Source organism: Mirounga angustirostris, unplaced genomic scaffold (assembly GCF_029215605.1).
Source record: "Mirounga angustirostris isolate CCGP_5_RB_7025 unplaced genomic scaffold, mMirAng1.0.hap1 SCAF_7, whole genome shotgun sequence".
Lineage (NCBI taxonomy): Eukaryota > Metazoa > Chordata > Mammalia > Carnivora > Phocidae > Mirounga > Mirounga angustirostris.
In genome coordinates, this window is record NW_026991715.1 from 145,313,690 (window position 1) to 145,336,253 (window position 22,564).

General features: G+C 40.6%; 1 protein-coding gene across 3 annotated transcripts in view; it reads left to right on the plus strand.

Annotated features, from left to right (window-relative positions):
• The window catches only part of CTNND2 (catenin delta 2), an 894,910-nt gene that overhangs the window by 540,723 nt on the left and 331,623 nt on the right, over positions 1 to 22,564 (plus strand). For all 3 annotated transcript variants that reach the window (XM_064596859.1, XM_045863465.2, XM_045863474.2), the window contains exons 8-9: positions 2,241 to 2,435; positions 15,101 to 15,356. In XM_064596859.1, the coding sequence (XP_064452929.1) occupies positions 2,241 to 2,435; positions 15,101 to 15,356 (451 nt within the window). The remainder of the gene's footprint in view (positions 1 to 2,240; positions 2,436 to 15,100; positions 15,357 to 22,564) is intronic.

A 22,564-nucleotide genomic window follows, 5' to 3' on the forward strand; every position in this document is an offset into this window, starting at 1 on the left:
TTGGACATTTCAATCTTTCTTTCCCTTTTGGACTTCATTCCTGCAATCTTTGCAATCATCCATTAAAGAGCAACACTAAGGTAGACTTTAAGATTCTTGCTCCTTGCCTAGGACTCTTGGGTCATTAATGTCTGGTTCATAGTGCTAGTACAGATTCCTCATGTACAGTTAATGCTTGTAATAGAAGACTTTCACATGGCCCTCAGATCATGTCACCCTTCAGAAGATCATCGGGTCCTTTCGTTGCTTGTTTTGGGTGTTTTTAGAGACTTAGGGTCGAGGAATGGTGATAAAGTTACAACTCTAAATCTGCCAGGGATGGATAACTCTCATTTAACTCTATAAGATTTGGATATAATGACTGTCTCCTTGCTTTTACACTTGTGAGTCTTTGGCAATATTATCAAAGCCTCCAGAAGAAGGAAGAATTGACAGCAGGAACTCAAGGCATACCATACTTAAATATATTCCTGGAAAATATGAACATGAGATAATATTCAGTGTGATGTTGGCATTTGATAAATCAGATGCAATGAACCTAATTATGCAAAACAGTTATTTTGAATCTATCATTCATCTGAATGCCGTCTAAATCAGAACTTATTTAATTACTAGGAAAGGGAAGTAAGGAACTTGCTTGCTCTATTCCTTCCCTGTCCTCAAAACATTCAGTAATTTTTATTAACACTGAATTCATAGAATTCCCAATAACTGTCTCAGTCATTCAGAGATGCTCTGTTTATTTAAATTGAAAACAACCTGTGAGAAATATATCGGTAAAATGGATTTATCTGCCAGCAATTTCAGAACTTTCGAACGGGTTTTTCCTCAGAGATTCTAGGTGAGAGTGTTAAAAATCCTTGGGGTCACGTGATCCTGAAGAAGCGGGGCAGTCACTGAGCATTGAAGAATTTAGCTCTAGCATGACCACCAGAGAAAGCCTTGAACCAGCAGACAGAGAGCGAGCTACCTGCAAACACCACCAAAATCAAGTTATTCCAAAGGCTTGTTGCTTTAGACTGGAATGGAGAGCTCCAAATTCGGGCCATTCAGAGACAGCTGGCAGTTAAATCCCAGCATGCCCTGCGAGTCTCAGCTTTGAAGACTTAGCTGAAGGGTCTCTCCTAGCATCAGCTGTTCGCAGCATTGGGTTCTCGTGTGTGTTCTCCACTCAGCATCGTTAGAAAACCATCTCTCCTTGCTGGTCCCTCGGTGCCCTCCACCCCAGCTGCGTTGGTGCAGGTGATTCTCCTGGCAGTTCGGCCCCTGTGATTCTAACCGTACCTCACGTGAAATACTGCTTCTCAATCAACATCGTCTTGTCTGTGTATCAGGCCAGCCTCTTAGCCCTCACAGAATGCTCTTTGCTCATGTCGGCAGAGGCTTCCTGGTCCACAGCATTGCTTCGAAGCAACACCTCTCCCCATACAACGCAACGAAATGACACAAATAAGGATTCACAAATACTACCAGGCGGGGGATGCGTAGCCTCAACTTACAAATTAAACCAGCTAGTGACGGCCATTTGTACCTTTTTCAGAGGAGGGTAAACTAAGTGCCCGTGCTTCAATTTGGAGGAGGGTAAGAGTAAAAGAAAATGTGACTTGAACTTCTGTTTAAAATCTGCGTATCTCGGGGATTCAGGCCATTGGAAGTCCAAACATTTCAGTTCATTGATTGTCCAGGAAGAAACTGCTGACAAGAAGGAATTCTGCTTCACTCTTCAGGAACAACATCAAGATGGCTTGCCATCATGGTTTATTCATTTGCTCATCATTTTAAATAATCATTTCTGTTGCAAACTTTAAGGTGCAAGGACTCTGGGATAATAAGAGGTTTTTAGGTCTGACTTGTCTGCCCAATTCCTTTAGTGAGGAAGCCAGCCACGTTCGTTAGGCCGAGAAAAACGATGTCTCACTGGCCCTGTGCTGGGTGGATTTATCTCAGAATCATTATCATCCTTACAGGGAGATCAGGTCTGGGAGGTCTGGGAGCCGAGCAAGGCAGCTGGGTGATGCCGATAAGCCGATTAGCTCAACGTATTGCTGCCATTTCATGTTATTCATTTGATTTTCTGCAGATTTCGACATTTCTGGGCAAAAAAACCCCAAAGAACAAATTCAAATATGGCTTTGATAAAGCCAGTTCTGATAAATGTTTCATATTGCTGGTCAGAATGAAAACAGTGCCTGCCGGACTTTGTCGATCGGGGCTCAATGTCGCCTGTTAATTTCTTTCAGCTGGGTCCCGGGCCTCGTATAGCAGCCAGCACAGCCACCTGGGCCCGGAGCTGCGGGCTCTGCAGTCCCCAGAGCACCACATCGACCCCATCTATGAGGACCGTGTCTATCAGAAGCCCCCGATGAGGAGTCTCAGCCAGAGCCAGGGGGACCCTCTGCCACCAGCCCACACGGGCGCTTACCGCACGAGCACAGGTATGTATTCGGGACGCCCCTCAGCGGCCTGTCCACTGGGGGGGTGTGCTCGGGGCCCCGTGAAGGGTCCGTGTGTGTGTGTCCGTCCGTGTCCGCGTCATCTCTGCTCACGAGCATTATGACCTGCTTCTGTCATTCACGTCTGTGATGGTAATGAGAGAAAGCAAGTACGACTCATTTAGCTACCTGAGGATATTTTAAATGGATGAAGTTTAATGGGGGTTGTAAGCTTATGTTGTCTAACAGGCAAACTGGAAGAAGGAGTGCTAATTTTTTTTTTTTTTAAGATTTTATTTATTTGAGAGAGAGAGAATGAGAGAGAGAGAAATCACATGAGAGGGGGGAGGGTCAGAGGGGGAAGCAGACTTCCCGCTGAGCAGGGAGCCTGATGCGGGACTCGATCCGGGGACTCCAGGATCATGACCTGAGCTGAAGGCAGTTGCTTAACCAACTGAGCCACCCAGGCACCCCAGGAGTGCTAATGTTTTGTATGTCATCATTCACATATTTAATGAATGTAAGTACTCCCAACAAAGCACTGTTATTATACAGGACATAAAAGGCATGTGCCTAATGCAGGTAAGTGTTCTTTAATGATAGCCTACCTATTTGGCAAGCTTGGGGAAAATGAAGCGTATCTTGTAGGGCAAACTGAGAATTCACTTCATAGACTCTATCAGGCTGAATCAGATGAAATTATTATTTAAAGGTCGAATATCGACAGTTGCATACGATTCAATCAACCGCAGAACTCACCTGGGTTAAATATACATTTTTAATTGAACACAGCCACAGGCTGCACGAAGAAAGGCAAGTGTTTTCCAGAATATGTAGCCATTTGCAAAATAACTGGTCAAATGTCATAATTAAATGTGCTAGAGAGCATTCATCTAACTACGAAATTGATATAATTAAGATGTTGAGAACTACACTTATTATAAAGCCTCCCATTGCTAAGTAAACTTAGAAAATATGATGCTGCTGGTTTGCACACAGCAAAGCTCTTTCCCTCACTTCAAATGACCCGTGTTACCCTCGAACAGAGCCTCAGGCGTGGGAAAACTGAATCTCTAGTCCAGAACTTGGCACACGCCTCCCTGCATCTTCAGACCACGGTAACTTCCAGTTACCACAAAGTAGAGCATAGCAATTTTGTTAACTGCATTATGATACTAAATTACACGTTTTGAAATCCAGGCCAGCAAAGTTGCTTTTATGGTTGATTATTGATATGTACATTTCAGTATTTTACTGCATCATAAGAAGAAAGGCACAAAATGCTTTCTTTTATTTTTGACATCATAAATGCCATCCAATGTTAATAATACGTATCTTGGTTCAGACGCAGAAGAATACCCATTTATTCTTCTGCCACAATTCTCTCATCACCAGCCTGCTAGAAACCACTCCTGTCTGAGGTTGGGCTATTTTAACGTCGAGTTGGCCCCATACTCCTAACTAAGATAGTTTTATTTCCACACACCCCTCATAAGAGACAAAGATAACCTCAGTGATGTTCAGTATGTAATTTGCATAAAAACTGACAACAAAAAGGATTATATTGATTCTCTGTCCTGTATTCGTAGCCTCTTAGAACTGTCTTTTGTTAATAAGCTTCTGGGGGTTTTGTAAAAATTTATCTACACTAAGAAAAAAATACTTCATTCTTCTATGTCAGGTTAAAGACAGGGGAAAATGTTCACACTTTAAAAGCCAACTAAAACAAAAACAAAACAAAACTGGTGTTTTCTCTAAGCCCGGGGTCTGTAAACTCTAGCTATGGGCCAAATCCAGCTCGCCACCTATTTAAATACTGCTCATGAGCTAAAAATAATTATTACATTTTTAAATGGTTTATAGATAAAAGATGGAGAATATTTTCTGATATGTAGAAGTTATGTGAAATGCAAATTTTGGGGTCTGTAAATAAGGCTCCTGGAATCCAGCCACACCCATTCGTCCCCGTATCATTTCTAGCTGCTTCCGGGCTATAGCAGCTGAGGAGTAGTTGTAGCAGAGACCATATGGTTGGTAAAGCTGACAATGTTTACTTTCGGCCCTTTCTGGAAAAGTTTGCCGACCCCTGCCCTAAGCCGTCAGTGAACCTCCATGCCGAATGAAAGAACACGGGGTTCGTCCTTCCTATGAGGGAAGGCAGCAGCGTTCTCTAAGTGCATCAGAGAAGAAGAACTCTTTGCCTGGGTTTTCTCAGTAACAGTACTCTCTGCCCTGGCAGAGAGCTGCTGAGGTTGCGACATCCGGATGTCCAAGACCCCATCCCAGCCTGCCCTTTTGAACTTGCACTTTTGAGGAAATCTGCTGATTTATGCAATAATACGGAAATTTCCAGATGTGCATGGATGGTCTCATGGGATGACAGGTGGGGAGAAACCACCTCTCTCCAACCCCTAAGTATGAAGCCACAGGTTCTCTCTCCCCTGTACCTGCTCAGGTTACTCCCTATTTCTACACTTAATTTATCTTATTTCAAATCCTGACACTTCCTTAGCTAACCCTGCAATCCCAGGAACTGTCTCTATCAGAACCCACATGTTCGAGAAAATGCCTTTAAAATGGGTATATATCCTTTCCTTATAAATTATGTATGTATTAGACAATATTATTAAATTATATTTAGTAAAAGTCAGAATTAGAAATTAATAACAAGGAACATTCTAAGATTGCTTTCCCACATTCGGGAGGTCCTTTTCCGCATCCCGTGTTGTTGGCTTCCAGGGCCAGAGCCAATACCCCAGTTTCTTGGGAGGAAAGGACAGGTTCTATAGGGCCTGTTAGACTTGAAGTATTAAGGGCCACTGACTTCCGGCTCTTATCCGTGGCTGAGGTGGTTTGAGCAACCAGTCTCACGTCTCAGCCCTTGGGTAACAGGACACTGGCTGGAGTTCCTTCAGTTTGACCCCTCAAGCACTTCCAGATGATACTTCAAGGAGAGTAAGCCAAGGGGATTGAAGGCCAGTTGCTCTTGTTCAAGGAGTCAACACTCAGGAATGAAGACAAAAGGACTTGCCTAAAAAATTAGGGAATTACAAGATGGTGCCATAGTATCGAGCAGGTGAGATAGGAAGACGAAAGCATGTAGCATGGCTTTTGTTCCAAATTCTTTGAATGCATTTACAGATTGTCAGAACCCCACCTTAAAGGAGGTACTGATAGGATGCTCACTTTCCAGAATACTGAGGCACAAAGATGTTGAGTCATCTTCCCAAGGTCACACAAGTTGTGCGGAGCCAATCGTCAAACCTTCACACACAGGCAGTCCTGCCCTGGATCCTGGGCTCTTAACAGACATCTTGGTTGAAACTATTTGTTAAAGTCATCATTTAAAAAGAAAATAAATACCCATCCATGTTCATCGTGGATTTTGTATCCTGTCAGTCAAATAGTATCTGTTGAAGACTCACCATGTGCTAGATGCACTAGCAGATCCAAAGATCCTTCTATCTACTCCTTGTCCTCAAACACATTCAGTCTCCTTTCATACTAGGACATGAACATATGGAAAATTAACTGGCAATGGAAGGTAACATCTTAAGGGTTAGAACATTCCAGATAAAGCTGAAGACAAAGTATGAATAAAAACACTAAACAACACATAGTATCTTTTCATTCCCAGAGAACCTGTAACCCCTGATTGTGCCATACGTAATCCCCCCACCCCTCACCCTGGCCCAAGGCCACCTTCCTCTGTTATTCGGCAAGAAGTAGAGGCTTGGCAGGTGCATGTTCTTCATCCACATCCGCTCTTGGTCACTCAGTGCTGGAGCTATGCTCCCTGCCTGCTCTGGTTTCTGGGCACTGCTCTCGGCTCTATGGCCACTCTCCTCTCCCTGCCCTGCTTGGCCCTCTGCTGACCCTTTCCCTGCGTCTCCCTTACCCCAAACACCATGAAGGCTGTCCTGAATAATAGACTGTTCTAGAGCTGAAAGATACACAGGGAGATGACTGCATGGAGACGATCAGGACCCAGCTGTAGGCACTGAGGCTGAGACCTGTTAAAGCTTCCTAAACTTCCCTGCCAAAGGGGGTCGGGGGATGCCTTCATTGGCTTTTCCCCTCAGACTTCAGCTTACCACCATCCTCATCCATTCTCCTCTCTGCCTGCCTTCTCTGTGTCTCGTTGGCTGCCACAGTAGCCATTCACCCCTGTTACTTACTGGAAAGACTGATTTAAATCTCAGACACCAACTCAGATGAGGACCGCGATCCTTTCGGCATGCAAAAGGTCCTCTAGGCTTTCTCAAACCAAAAAGCTACCTGACACACGTATTTTTGTACATGTTAGGGAATCAGGGTGCTAAAATCCTACTTCTCCCCTCTCTCCTGCTCCAGGCTGTGGAAGGTGAGACATACAAACAAGGTCACTACTCAGCACTGGAAATCAGTAGGATTTCATTCCGCTGAGCAGGCACTCTGTCGCCCAGGGCTGGGCCAGGGACCATGGCCTGAAGAGGGTCTTCTGCCCCCTTCCCACACACTGACATTTCATGTTCCTGCACCCCAGCCTTTGTCAGACAAGAACCACAGACCTTTTCCCCCCCACCCAGTTCCAACAGAAGGGAGCAGGCTCTGAGGATGGCCCGCTGGCCTTTCCGGGTCCAGATATGCTCTTAGTAGGAAGACAGAGGGCAAATAGAACACCACATGCCCGAGGACAGGATTGAGAGAGAAGCCAGCACTGTGGCCCTGGAGACCTAGCAGCCTCAGAGGAGGTAAAAGGGTCACTTCCTGAATCAGCAGTGGTGATCAGCTCCCCAGGGCTCCCCAGAGAGTATCCCCTTGCCAGACACGACCGCCACTCATTTCTTGCGCAGCCAGAAAATGAGGGGGGGCGCCACCATCAGTGTTCCCTCCGTGTGCAGGGAGGCGGCAATGTGTGAAGTCCTGCAGAAAAGGCAGGCCAGTGAGTCTGGTGGTGGCGCGACTATCCCCACCTGCTTTTACGGGACATCCACCCAACGTCTGAAGCTTTACTTTCTTGCATGATGAAAATTTAAAGGGGCACGCTTTTAACTTGGATGTCTGTTTAAATAAAACATAACCTTTCATCTGGGATAAGGCTTGTCAAAACCAGAGCTTCTATAATAAGAGGAACAGCCAGACAAGGAATATGGGATCTTCATGGGTTTGCTGATGAGAAAGTCTATTAAGCAGAAACTAAGTAACATGAATTTTTATTTCAAACTCAAACATACCGATAACTGTCAACTTAGGAGTCACGTGATCAACACAAATGCTTGACTCTGACACTTCCCCCCCCCCAAAAAAAACATCTTTCTAACCTAATAGAAATGGCCAGCGTCTGCTATACTGATAGTCACATGAATTCATTTTGGGATAAATGGGTTTTTAAGTGAGTGGAGAACACAAGCTTTCTGTGATGAACGTGTCAGCTTGTAAGAAAGAATGAATTATCAAAGGTAGGTTGCAAGGAGAAAATCTGCTAAATATCTTTGAGGTTGACAAATACTGCAACAGAAAAAGGAAAAAAAGTGATGAAAATATTTGCCCATGTGGAGAAAGTGTTTTTAAAAAACTGAATTCTCGGGGCGCCTGGGTGGTTCAGTCATTAAGCGTCTGCCTTCGGCTCAGGTCCTGATCCCAGGGTCCTGGGATCGAGCCCCGCATCGGGCTCCCTGCTCGGCGGGAAGCCTGCTTCTCCCTCTCCCACTCCCCCTGCTTGTGTTCCCTCTTTCGCTGTCTCTCTCTGTCAAATAAATAAATAAAATCTTTAAAAAAAAAAAAAACACTGAATTCTCTGCAGTACTAGCCAGTGCTTAATAAGGTTATAGAGGCATTTCATAGAACCTTCATATTCATAAAATTTTACTACTATTATTCAATAACATAAAAATAGCATTTTCAATTAAAATCATCATTTGAGTCCACAAAAATGTGGAATATTAGCATTTATTACTTCTTAAATGCTGTTACTTCAAACTGTAAAAATGATTGCTTCCCATTAGAGCAAGTCAAATTAGATCTTCCATAACCTCTTGTTTTGTTTTGTTTTTTAACTTTTTTTAAGTCTAGAAAGTCAGGGGCACATTATTACCCAGTTGGAAATTTTTAATGAACCCAATGATAAGTATCATCTTAAAACTGAGAAGAGCTTCCAGATGCTTCCTTGTGTCAAGTCACCTAAAGCAGTGTAAATAAAAAGTGTAATTGAACTGAGCTGAGGGAGGACAGCAGGTTTGCCAGTAGAAACAGTTCATTGGCAAAATCCAGAAACATCAACATCCAAGCCAATAATAATGATTCTGTTACTACTAAAAATCCTGCAGTTCCTCTCCCCACAAAGGTAATAATAGATGAAGTTAAACGATTATGTTAATAATGAGCTCTGAGTAACATATAGAAGTGTTGAATCACTATATTGTACACCTGAAACCCATGTAACACTGTATGTGAACTATACTGGAATTAAAATGAAAACAAAAAGATTACATTAAATTTACCCTGGCATATTTTCCCACTGAGTTTAGCATGGATCAGGCTGTGCAGAGTGCAGAAAATTGGAAGATCTTTACAATTCAATTCTAGATAATAATACTGCTGGGAATATAGTGATTGAGTGCCAAAGGTGCCTCATCCCTAAAATAACAGAGTCCAACTCTCTTTAAGAGAGTTCATGGCCAGGTGCCTGGGTGGCTCAGTTGGTTAAGCGGCTGCCTTCGGCTCAGGTCATGATCCTGGAGTCCCTGGATCCAGTCCCGCATCAGGCTCCCTGCTCGGCAGGGAGTCTGCTTCTCCCTCTGACCCTCCCCCCTCTCATGTACTCGCTCGCTCTCATTCTCTCTATCTCAAATAAATAAAATATTTAAAAAAAAAAAAAGAGTTCATGGCCAAGTTCTTGGACTTGTTGTCACCTAAGCCATCTTTACTTTCTGAGCTTGCAGAGGAAATATTGTTTAATTAGCTTATTGTGTGCTTATTTTGTATTTATATAACAGGTATAAATGTAATTTATGTTTTCATATTTCTGTATATACAAGTATACAGAAAAGCAAAGATAAGTAATACAAAAACAAAAATAAGTGTTTTTTCTTTTTGGTTGAACCCTATCTTATATCCCCCCTCAAGTTTCTTCATGTGCCAGATTCTTCTATTTTATTCTGTTCTCTTTTTTTGATTGTCAGTAAAGAATGGATGTAACCATCCATCATCATCAAAGTAGAATGCCTGATTTATTAAAAAGGATCCCTCTTCCCCTCTTTCAAGCAAATACAACACATAAAACATCTCCCCCGCCCTTTGTACGGTAGACCTTTGTTTGTGTAGCTCTAAAGAAAACAGATAATTTCGTGAACAGCATGGATGTCAGGTCTGAAGTATCAAGTCAGCTGCCGAAGAGGCTGCTTTTAAAATCTCCCCAAAGAGACCAGCAGCACGGTTCGTTGAGCTCTAAGAGCTTATTGAGTGGAGAAGGGGCTGTTTGCAGAGCAGCTGAGGAGAGATGGGGGGGTGTTTAAGGAGCTGAGGAAGCACCTTCCACCTCAGTGTTTTCCATGGGAAGGTTCCGTGGAATAGAGCCATTCTGTAACGTGGATGATGTGGTCAGCTGAGCTCTAAGAGAAAATGTGTAACCAGATAGAAGTTCAGGAGACGTCCTGTTAAAGGGAAGTCTTTAATAATGTGGCCAGTATCCGCTTATCCATACTGATGGGCAGCCGTGGTTTGCATGAGCCACACGGAGGGCACAAAGGGAGAATTTAATGTATAATGTTAAGTCATTCTCCTGTGCCACACTTAAAAAATATAAGGCATTGCCTTGTTACATTACTGATGGCTAGTCTGAGATCTGTTTAGATTCTCACACGTTTTCTCTTTTGTTGTTGTTTACAAAGGAATATTTTATCATATTTCTGTAAATCATAGCTATCTTGAGAGAAAAAGTTTTCTTAAATCTGGAAGAGCAAACATTAGAGAACCAGCAATGTTTTAAACAAGAGTCGTAAAAACTATAATCATCTTTCTGAATTTATTTGGTCCCATGTTACTAATTTTTGTTCTGTTTGAATGCAGTTTTCCCATTAGTTCCAGAAATCCTTATCCAGTTTAGTTTCATGATCTGAAGGATCTCAGAAACCTTTATTTGTCAAAAGTTCTTTTCATGACTTTCCTTGAAGCTGAAACACATTCTTCAAGAGCATCAGAACAGTAACTGTAAATGACAAGATTCAAAAATGGACATAGTTAATAGCTGATAATAGTTCATTATAATGCAGTTGACAAGGAAATTGGGTTATTTTTTATGACACACATTTTAGTATTTTAATAATTAGAATTTTTTGTGGTGACATTATACCAGGACATATTAAATCTTTAGGAATTTTATATAATTTTATTTATTTTTTAACAAGATTTTAAAACCTTATTTATTTATTTATTACGTTCAGTTAGCCACTGTATAGTACATAATTAGTCTTTGATGCACAGTTATTCATTAGTTAAGTATAACACCCAGGGCATTTTCAAGACGATCCCATGACCTGCACTTGAATATAGGGTAATTTTCTCCCCATTTGTATTGCTGTTTTACGTTATTTTCATTCACTGATCAGTCTTGTTCCTTTTTTTTTTTTTTTCAATTTGACAGGACCAATTTGAATTCTAATTTTATATTTTGAAATTCTCATCAGGTACCCTACTTAGAATGACTTAAAAGTTTAAGCGCTGGATTCAGGAATGATACTTCTGAAAGGCCATTTATCAAGTGCCATAAATGCGATTATGATTTTCTAATAAGATCTTTTTGGAAGTTGTTCATCCATCTTAGATTTCATAGTCCACCCTCTTTTTTGTTAATATAGTGATATCAGTGATTAAACTAAGATTCAAAACACTTTAAAATTAGGATAACTAGGGCGCCTGGGTGGCTCAGTTGGTTAAGCAACTGCCTTTGGCTCAGGTCATGATCCTGGAGTCCCAGGATCGAGTCCCATATCGGGCTCCTTGCTCAGCAGGGGGTCTGCTTCTCCCTCTGACCCTCCCCCCTCTCATGTGCTCTCTCTCTCTCATTCTCTCTCTCAAATAAATAAATAAAATCTTTTAAAAAAAATTAGGATAACTATAGGTATCCATGTTCTTTGATTTTTCTAGAAATGAACAAAGTTAGATTTTTCTGTGTAAAGAATTTTTCTCAGTATTTTTCTGCATATCCCAGTAAATTCAATTTAATGAGAAATGGTATAAATTAACACCAATTTTTAACAATTTTTTCAATATAATATTCATGTTAATTCCTGTTATAAACCCACGTATCTTCTGTGTCTTTAGTAGACATTTCCCTTAATTTTAAGCCTCTCCTAAATATTCTTACCATGTAAGTAGTTCATTAATATGCATTTTGAAGTTTTAAATCTTGGTTCAGTTTACAGTGGTGGTTTTTTTTAAGATTTTATTTATTTATTTGACAGAGAGAGACACAGTGAGAGAGGGAACACAAGCAGGGGGAGTGGGAGAGGGAGAAGCAGGCTTCCCGCTGAGCAGGGAGCCCGATGCGGGGCTCGATCCCAGGACCCTGGGATCATGACCTGAACCGAAGGCAGACGCTTAACGACTGAGCCACCCAGGCGCCCCACAGTGGTGGTTTTTTTAAAAGTACACACTCTGGAAGCAGGGTACAAGGGCTTGAATCCCTTCTCTAATTACATACCAGGCAAACTCAGGCAAGTTATGTAATCTTTCCCTGCCTCAGTTTCCCCCCTCACTGTGAAGTGCGAATGACATGTTCACTCTCATCCAGGGCTGTGGAGGAAAAAAAACCCTTGCAGCAGCTCTAAACTCTGATACCCAGGGGCAGGGGTCTTCCCCCCAGTACAGCGTGGACAGTCTCTTTTTCTAATGTTAGTTGATTTCAGCTTTGTTAATGGTAAAAATAGCAATAGCTCCTTTGTTCAGCAGTTTCTCCATATGAGATGTTTAATGCCTCTCATGTCTTTAAAGCAAACAGTGATCCCATGAGGCCATTTTGTTCTCTTCGTGCCCCAGTCAGGAAGCTGGAGCTTACAAAGCTCAGTAACTCACTCATCTGATCCCAGGAATTGCCCAGAGACCTGGATGTGAACCCAATACTCTAACTGCAGAAGCCAAGCCCTGAATGCATTCCATGACCTTGACCCCAAACGGGCCAAAGGGAAGCACACAGAGGAGCCTACCTCTATTCATAAACTCACCTCCGCCTTTTCTTTCTCCTCCTGTACTGAGACGTTGCCTTCCTGTTTCTGCTTGAGAAACTGTGTTTCACACCCTGCTTTCCTCTTTGAATCCAGTGTCCTTAGAGTCTTCGCTGCTGGGAGTGTCTTTGGTTCAACAACTCTCATGATATTCTCTTTCCACTTAAGGTCTCTTGAGAGTTTTTCGCCATGGCTACTCAGGTTGTTCAGCTTCCCTATACTATTTTTTTAACAAGTATTTTTTTCCCTAAGATTTTGATATTATTTCCTGATCGCTGTTACGTTGTCCTCTTTTCCTGTTAATCACTGTACTTACTGTATTCAGGATCAACACTTTTGTGTAGAAAAGGATTTCTTTTCTGATATTAGGAACCATTTTCAGCAAGCTTAAATGTAGATATTACTTTCCTGAAGGAAAAAAATGCCTTTATGTGGAAAATGTCAGGTGTATTTAGTTTTCTCCTTTTGCCCTGGATTTGCTGCCTAGCTTGTCACAACTCTTCTAGAAAATGAAATTTTGTTTGCCTCTGTGCATTTGTTCTTCCAAAAGCAAGGTTATGCCTGGCCTAAATTTTCAACCCCTGTCACCATAATATAAAGTACGTCGTCCATACATTTTTAAGACTTGAATTTTAATTACACGTGTTTGTAATATTTTGGAGAAAATATAACTCTTCTAGAAATTGCAAAATGATGTAAGACACATTTTCTCTTTCCAAACTTAATGTTCTTACTCTCATCAGATCATTTTGAAATCTAATCCATCAGGACAACCCTCATCATTTCAAAGACTGCTCCTCAGCATATACGTACATTTTTTGCTTAGAAAGTTTTTCTTGGGCGCCTGGGTGGCTCAGATGGTTAAGCATCTGCCTTCGGCTCAGGTCATGATCCCAGGGTCCTGGGATCGAGTTCCGCATCGGGCTCCCTGCTCGGCGGGGAGCCTGCTTCTCCCTCTGCCTCTCTCTCTGTCTCTCATGAATAAATAAAAATAAAAATCTTTAAAAAAAAAAAAAGAAAGTTTTTCTTGAATATTCTTCTACTCTTCACCTTGCGGCAGTAGCTCTTCTAATTTGGATTATTGTAAGGTTAAGTATTACAGTTCATTGGAAATGAGAAGCCTTGAACTCTTATTTAAAACTCAGTTCTCGGCCTGAGAATGTTTTCCTCAGTTCACTTTACAACCTTATTGTCATTTGACAAAATTTCCTTAATTTCTTTTAAAAATTGTTTGCTCAAAGTGACATAATTTTTTGTGTTTGATTTGGCATATGTCCCCTAATGTGAGAGAGGACAATATAAGCTCTCCTGTCATCCACTAATGGTAAACATTCAGGAAGTCAAAGTTGAGGGGTTTGATTTATAACTGAAACCTTATTCCATAACAGAACTCCCATGGTGTAAATGGCTGCATCCAGACATGGGCTGTATTTCGGATCTATTCTGATTTGCATGCAATGCCAGAAAGTCATCATACTGTCTAGGGTTGGTCATGGCTCACAATTATTGCAGCAATTACTAACTGGTCACATTCTGTTAACATGAAAAATGCTCTTTCCATTGTATATGTTCATTAAACCCTAGATGTCAAATATTTTTGAGAACCAGATAAAAAGAATGCCATGTGAAAAGAATCCACGCAGCAAACAGAATTGAAATTCAGTTTGGAACTAGTCAAACTGACTTTAGTAACTGGTACACAAAATCTTCTCAAAACAATGTAGACATTTTGAAAAGATGCAGATACTTCTGGAAAAGGCAAGTCGCCTCATTAGCTTGTCTGTGTTGCAGTTGGCCTGGTCTTCACCTTCTCCCACATGCCTGCCCTTCACCAAATGTGTTACTCTGACAGCTTTGGTTGAAGAAGAGGCCTGTAAAAATCTTTGGGGAGTTGCTTTCCAGCAGCGCGAGCAGTCCTGTGTTTAATGCCCCAGGACTAACTGTGGAAATAGGAGCCCCGCCTCTCTCTCTCTCCCCCTCCACCCCCACGCGTGTGGTTTTGTTCCTTTCATTCGGGAGAATTAACCACGTTACTAAGTTTGTTTTACACTCTTAATGAAATTAATGTAACATCACCTGAATGAACACTGCCTGAATTCTCCCCATGGACAATAAAGAACCAACTCTCCATGATCCCTCATAAAAGATTCCCTAGGGATCCTCTGGGTTTGGGTTTTACACGGAGTTTACACGTGAGACTAACAAAATGGTAAACAGCATGCAACACACAATAGACGCGTTTCCCCTGTGGCTGAAAGGCTTCTTTCCGAAATAGCGTGCTAATTCTCATGATACTGGATAACAGTGAATGTATTGGTTCAAATATGACCGATGATTTTTTTATTCTTACAACCCCCCCCCTTTTTTTTTCTTATGTGTGTAATTCTCCCCCCTGCCTAGACCTGGTTAACCGTTTCTGTGAGCAGGTCCTCAATTTTTTATTTTGTCCCTACTTTCCTGTCGTAGCCCCATCTTCCCCCGGTGTCGACTCCATCCCCTTGCAGCGCACCGGGAGCCAGCATGGTCCGCAGAACGCCGCCGCCACCACCTTCCAGAGGGCCAGCTACGCCGCTGGCCCAGCCTCCAGTTACGCCGACCCCTACCGACAGCTGCAGTATTGTCCCTCCGTCGAGTCTCCGTACAGCAAATCCGGCCCTGCCCTCCCGCCCGAAGGCACCTTGGCCAGATCCCCGTCCATCGATAGCATTCAGAAAGATCCCAGGTGGGTACAAAACCTTTTCTTTTCCCGACCTCGATGCCTAAAGAGCTTTTCCAGCCAGGCACTGTTACGGCATTTTTTTCCATTGATGTCACGTTGTTGAATCCATGTCCCTGGCTGAGCATTGAAGGGTTGACTTCACATTGGGTTTTATAATCTTTGGTTTGGTTGGAGTATGGGCACTGATCATGGACCTGCAGTATCTTCTGTGGTTCAGCAGGTGCCTGAGATGTCAGCTCTTTGCTAAGATCGGGTGCAGCTCTCTTTTGGACAATGGAAATGGAGGATTTGGGGATTGCGTCACTTGACTTCAGATGTCACGGTCTAGGTGCTTTCTTGTCTCAGTAGGACCGTGCTCTGTCACCGTGCATGCTTGTTTCTCCGTATCAGAGTGTAAAGTGGTACGCCTTCCAGGTTATACCACAAGTTGAAAATTTAGAAAATCCAACTACCTTTATTTTTCTGTGTCTGAAAGTAAACATTAGGTTGAAGTAGTTTGGGTGTTGATCAAAACTTGGGCATATGTGTCAAAGAAATTCTTCTCACCGAGCTGTGTTTCTCTTTGTTTTCTTTTTTCCAGCAGTGGTGAGAAATTTAGTGGCGCTCTGCTTCTGAAGTTAGAATTGGTTAAATGATGTTTTATTCATAGCCATTTGATTTATGCTGATAGAGTCCCATAGATATATATCTGCATCTGTGAATATTATAGATATGTCAGATTTTTGGTATTTCTTTATAGCAGCGCATGTCACTTGGCTCTGGTAGTATGCTTAAAATTCAGCTCAAGGAATTTTCTCTGATAGAACACACAAGTGCCTATGTACTGTATTGAGGGGTTTCATAGATTCTTTTGTGAAGAGAAATCACTCTTACCAACATAAAAGGCCGAATGGGACCATTTTATGGTATTTTTTGAGATAGCTACTTTAGCACTATTCAAAATGGCTTGGAGGGTCCATGTTAAATATTATATTTGGTGGAACCTCCATTATTTTAAAAATAAATTGTAACAAATACTCACTGTTAACACCTAGAAATAAGAAGTATACCTACATTTACATTGTGCAGTGTCTGCTATCCAGGTTTTCAGTTTCAAAGGTCCTGAAATCTGCCCCAAATCCCTGAGTACTTTCAGCTTATGTGGATAGAATGTTCTTCAGATAACACCTCAGCACTCTATTTTTAAGTAATTTTTCTCGACATGCTCCTGAAAACATAGAAATAGTGGAATGGTAAACTCAGGAAACACTAAATAGAGAAATACATGATGGAATTAGCATTGCTTTATTTAACATTGTATATTTAAATGAGGATAAACGTTTTATCTCTGATGAAAAGGTTTTACATTTTCATATTAGGGGAATTTGGCTTAGTAAGAAGCCAAATTTATTTGTTTTTCGAGCCACAGCTTAGCCTCTTTATTTTGTACTGTATATTAAATGCATTTTATTTTATTAAATGGCATATCCTTTCCATTTCATATTACTGTCATTTTTAAAGCCTTTTTTCTTCTTTCAGTGAGTTGTCATAGCTCTTTTACCTTTTTAAGTTATGGATTATATCACTTATATTTACTGCATGCCCACTATCAAACAAAACAGGGTAACGCTAGTAAGAAATGTTATCATAAATAAGAGAACATTGGCTACTAATATTTTGTATGTGTAAAATGTATATGCAAGTCATTGCATTATATGAATTACAAATTCACTGTTAATTTCAGGAATGCTACTCATTAGCCTTAAATATGTGTTAAATCTGAAAAAAAAATTATACCACCATCCTAAGCCCAGAAATACCAAAAATATGGAACCATATCTAGAAGTAGAACTGTATTGTTGTGACTTAATTAACACAAAAGGAACTAATGATCTAGCATCATGCAAAATGGACAGAGTTTAAAATACAATAATGCCCTAAGAGTTCTCTTAAAATAAAGGAATATGGCAACGTGTTCAGGTTGAATGGACAGACATTTCAAATCTAAAATTCAAGTCCAAAATCTAATGCTTCTTTTATGACAAGATTTTTGCGTCTTCCTTTGAATAATGAATTTTGATTGCTAGCAGGTGACTATTACCAGAACTAATGGGTTTAACCTGTGGGGTTCAAACTTGTTTATTTTGGCATTATGGCTTATGATTTACACTTTTTCAGTCTTTACACTTCTTTCAAGCTTCAGTTTTTAAAGAGAATTTGTTGAAGTTTTATTTATCATTAAATACCAGACCATCTAAGCCTCTACTGTTCCCAACATATCGTTTATAGCACATTATAATTCTCAAAGCACTTCTACTAAATCTTTGATGTAATTCTCCTTTGAGGAGGGAAACTGATGGGTTTAGTGCCTTAAATAGATGGGGAATTAGAGTGATCAATGGCATTGAAGATCACGTTGCTGGCAGGTGGCTACATGGGCTAGAATCCATACTCTTAGGACACAGCAGCATGTATTGGCATGAACATTTTTTTTAATAAAAAACAAAAAGGAAAACGAAGGAACAGAATCCCATCTTTTATGATATTTTTTCAGAAGGTGAGTGAATGATAGTTATGGGTGTTTGTGTGTAGGAGTTTGGAATGATGAAGGAAATGATACAAATTGCCTAAATCGGTCTCCTCGCTCTGCTAATTGCTTATGGGATATGTGGTCTTTGTCTTATTTTTTATTTCTTTGGCTTTCTTTGCTAACACCTGCCTTACGCATCTTACTGCAGACCAGTGTGTTTTCTCTATGGGAGAGTTTTAGTATTACTCCATGAGAAGTTTTCCAGAAAGTAGTGTATTTTAACAGAAGAATTTGAGAGATCAAGATAGCCTCAATTCAGTCATTAGACTTGAAACCAGAGACTTCATTAGCTCTTAATTCCTCTAAGCCACAAGGTGCAAAAAATTGGCTGCAAAGGCTTGGATTTTTCTGGCTTGCTTGGCTCAGTCATATACAGCGGCAAAACTTTGGTCTTTTTGCTTTTAGGCTGCCCCCATGATGTCCTCTAAGTAAGAATGCACAGAAACCTTTTTATACAGAGAGATGATAAAATCTAATTTCCTTTTTAAAGTCAGCAACCATTGAGGCAATTTACATACATATACATATATATAAATTTTGCACATTTGCCAAGAAGTTTTTATTTTTTAATTGCATGTTATCTTCCATAAAATGTGAACCTCTTAAGGATTGTTGACATAGCTAATATATTTCCAGTGCTACACCAAATACTGCGTTTTATATACTATTGTTTTTAGACATCTAGGTTAAATATAAATCTTAACATCAAATTATATGAAAGGTTTCAGTGATGTTGGGAGTGATAAGTCTTAGCATCCTTATTTTGAACCTGACTGATGAAATAACTAGAAAAATATAAAGCAAGACCTGTATACCTGGGTGTATGAAAAGTACTCTAAGGGGCACCTGGGTGGCTCAGTCAGTTGAGCATCTGACCCTTGATTTCGGCTCAGGTCATGATCTCGGGGCCTGGGATCGAGCCCTGCATCGAGTTCTGCATTCAGCGCAGAATCTATTTGGGATTCTCTCTCTCTCGCTGTCTCCCTCTTCTCCTCCTCCTCCTTGCACACACGCTCTCTCCAAGTAAATAAATAAATACATAAAATCTTCAAAAAAATAAAAATTAAAAAATGAAAGTACTATAAATGTTCTTGTCTGTGAAAGGAAAGTTATGGCTTAGACATTTACCAACAGAACTTAATGTAGGTTGTAGATTGCAACAGGAATAGTGTCTTTTGTCATGTTTGATTAATCCCTTTTCAAGATACTGTAATTCCTGATGTACACTGTCTCCAGCAATTTTGCCAACACGCTAAAAGAATCCAACTTATTATAAACATGGTTTAAGTTTAAACTCTGTCTTCTTTTTGCCATTCAACATAACAGAAATAAATACAGCGGCACATCTTTAATGCCGAGTTGGGGCCCAGATTTCAACTGCCTTTCCTTTGGCATCAGATTTGTAGTCCATAGAGTTGTTTTGTTTCAAGTCACAATATTTGAAAAGTTATATAAAAATATGCATTTTCTAAGGAATTACCTGGTTGCATTTCTCCTATATTTTATCTGCTATTTTAAGATATTACTAACGTTATTTTACTACTGGATGTTGTATTAGTAAATATAATTAAGTAATGCTGCTTACAACTATCTTATCAGTGGGTGAACCTAGGTTAAGAATGTTTTCCAAATACTGTCTCTTTTTTGCCCACTATAAAACCAAACATACGGCATAAGTGAACGAATACTCAGGAAACAAAATATACCGCAACAATGCTTTATAAAAGGTGAAGATTTGAAAAATAGTTCTAAAATCTTTATTAAAGTTCAAAGCATGATTATGTAACTTAAGTAACATGGCTGACGTGTTTATAGTAAAAGAGTTACGTGGTATTTTTCATTGTCCAGTTCTCTTGAATGGTGGAATCTCTGGGGAGCTTGGTTTCCACTCCAAATGCTCAATAATCATTTATTTAACTGGGGGAAAATAGAGCATTCACAATTTAAAGACCATCAGAGTGTAAAGAGCACTTGGAAGCCATTTATTCAGTGAGGCTAAAGGCAAGCCCAACGACTGGCTTGAATGCCACTCGCCATCTCTTGAAAGCATCGTATTAATTCTTTGAGTAATTCAGGCCTTGTAAATTAATTTATATGGTTATAAAATCTGCACCTCTTCTAAGCTCATGCCCTGATCTTGTTCCTGACCTTTGAAATCACATGACAGTATGCCCCCCCCTTTCCCAAGGACACCCCTTAAGGCCAGTTCGAGGCCCTCCGCAGTGCCCAGGCCCACCATCCCGTGCTAGCTGCATCCCTTCCCTGCACAGTCATTTCCGGGGCCCTCCTCTGGGAGTCGTGCAGTGGCCGGTCGTCTCCGGCATCACCAGAAGTGCAGGAAGAGAGCAAGTGTTCCCTTGGGGCAGCGTAGGCTCCTAGTACGTTTTCTTGTGAGATGAGAATGATGTTGGTGACGGTGACGACGATAACGATATTAAAAATAATTAAGTCATATATGTTATACACAGCATTAAACATTTTTTGAGTATTTTATTTTATTGAAGTTTTTATTTGAATTCCAGTTAGTTAACAGGCAGTGTACTCTTGGTTTCAGGTGTACAGTACAGTGATTCAGCCCTTCCATACGTCACCCCTGCTCATCACGGCAGGTGCCCTCCTTCATCCCCATCACCTGTTTCCTTATCCCCCCACCCACCTCCCTTCTGGTCACCATCTGTTTGTTCTGTGTAGTTAAGAATCTGTTTCTTGGTTTGCCTCTCTCTCTTTCTTTTTTCCCTTTGCTCATTTCTTTTGTTTCTTGAGTTACACATATGAGTGAAATGTGCTATTTGTCTTTCTCTGACTGATTTTTTTTTTTAAGATTTTATTTATTTATTTGACAGAGAGAGACACAGCGAGAGAGGGAACACAAGCAGGGGGCGTGGGAGAGGGAGAAGCAGGCTTCCCGCGGAGCAGGGAGCCCGACGCGGGGCTCGATCCCAGGACCCTGGGATCATGACCTGAGCCGAAGGCAGACACTTAACAACTGAGCCACCCAGGCGCCCCTCTGACTGATTTTTTTTGCTTAGCATAATACTGTCTAGCTCCGTCCATGTTCTTGCAAATGGCAAGATTTCATCTTTTCTGGCTGAGTAATATTCGTGTGTGTGTGTGTGTTGTGTGTGTGCGTACATATATATATGTATCACATCTTTTTTATCCATTCATCAATCGATGGACACTTGGGCTGCTTCCATAATTTTGCTATTGTAGATAATGCTGCTATAAACATCAGGGTGCATGTATCCTTTTTTGAGTCCGTATTTTTGTTTCCTTTGAGTAAATACTTAGTAGTGCAATTACTGGATCGTTGGGTAGCTCTATTTTTAACTTTTTGAGGAACTTCCATACTGTTTTCTAGAGTGGCTGCACCAGTTGCATTACCACCAACAGTGTAGGAGGCTTCCCCTTTCTCCACATCCTCACCAACACCTATTATTTCTTGTGTTGTTGATTTTAGCCATTCTGACCGGTGAGAAGTGATATCTTATTGTAGTTTTGATTTGCGCTTCCTTGATAGTCAGTGATGTTTAGCATCTTTTCATGTGTCTGTTGACCATATGAATATCTTCTTTGAAGAAATGTCTGTTCATGTCTTCTGCCCATTTTAAAATTGGAGTATTTGTTTTTTGGGGTTTGAGTTTTATAAGTTCTTTACATATTTTGGATACTAACCCTTTATTGGATATGGCACGTGCAAATATCTTCTCCCATTCTGTAGGTTTTGTTGCTCATTTTCCTTTGCTGTGCAAAAGCTTTTTATTTTGATGTAGTTCCAATAGTTTACTTTTGCTTTTGTTTCTCTTGCCTCAGGAGACTTAGCTAGAAAGAAGTTGCTATGGCCAATGCCAAAGAAGTTCCTGCCTGTGTTCTCTTCTAGGATATTTATGGTTTTAGGTCTCATATTTAGGTCTTTAATCTTTTTTGAATTTATTTTTGTGTATGGTGAAAGAAAGTGATCCAGTTTCATTCTTCTGCATGTTGCTGTCCAGTTTTCCTAACACCATTTGTTGAAGAGACTGTCTTTTTCCCATTGCATATTCTTTCCTGCTTTATTGAAGATGAATTAACCATAAAACAGCATTAAACTTTTTAAATACTCAATATTTAATTTAATTCTCCCTAAATCCCTATGACATGAATCTTTATAGTGCCCATTTTACATATGGGGAAACTAAGGCTCAGAGAGCTAGAAATTGAATCCATATCTGTCCAAATTGGAATCCTGTGTTTATAACTACTATGAATATTGATACCAGTATTAACTTTACAGTGAAATAAAATGCAGTCTTTTTACATGTGAGTTTTCTGCAAAGCTATGAATTAATTATCCTTACCTTGACTTTTTAATTTTCTTTTTAACTTAAGTGAGGGGCTTTACTTTCGCTTCTTGTTGGGTGATTCCTTTATTTGATACTTCAGAAATCTCTGGGTCCCAATTTTGTTACCCAGTAAAATTACTATGTAACACACCACTCCATGGCCCTTGGAAATATGGAAGACATACATGTATGTCCTCAGCAAATTTTTATCTAGACGTGGCTAAAGCTGGCCCAAGGGCAGAACCTTGTAGCCCTCATTCCTTGGACTCCTCCCTCCGGGTCCATCTGAAGGTACCTGTGTTCTAGGTGACTTTCCAGTG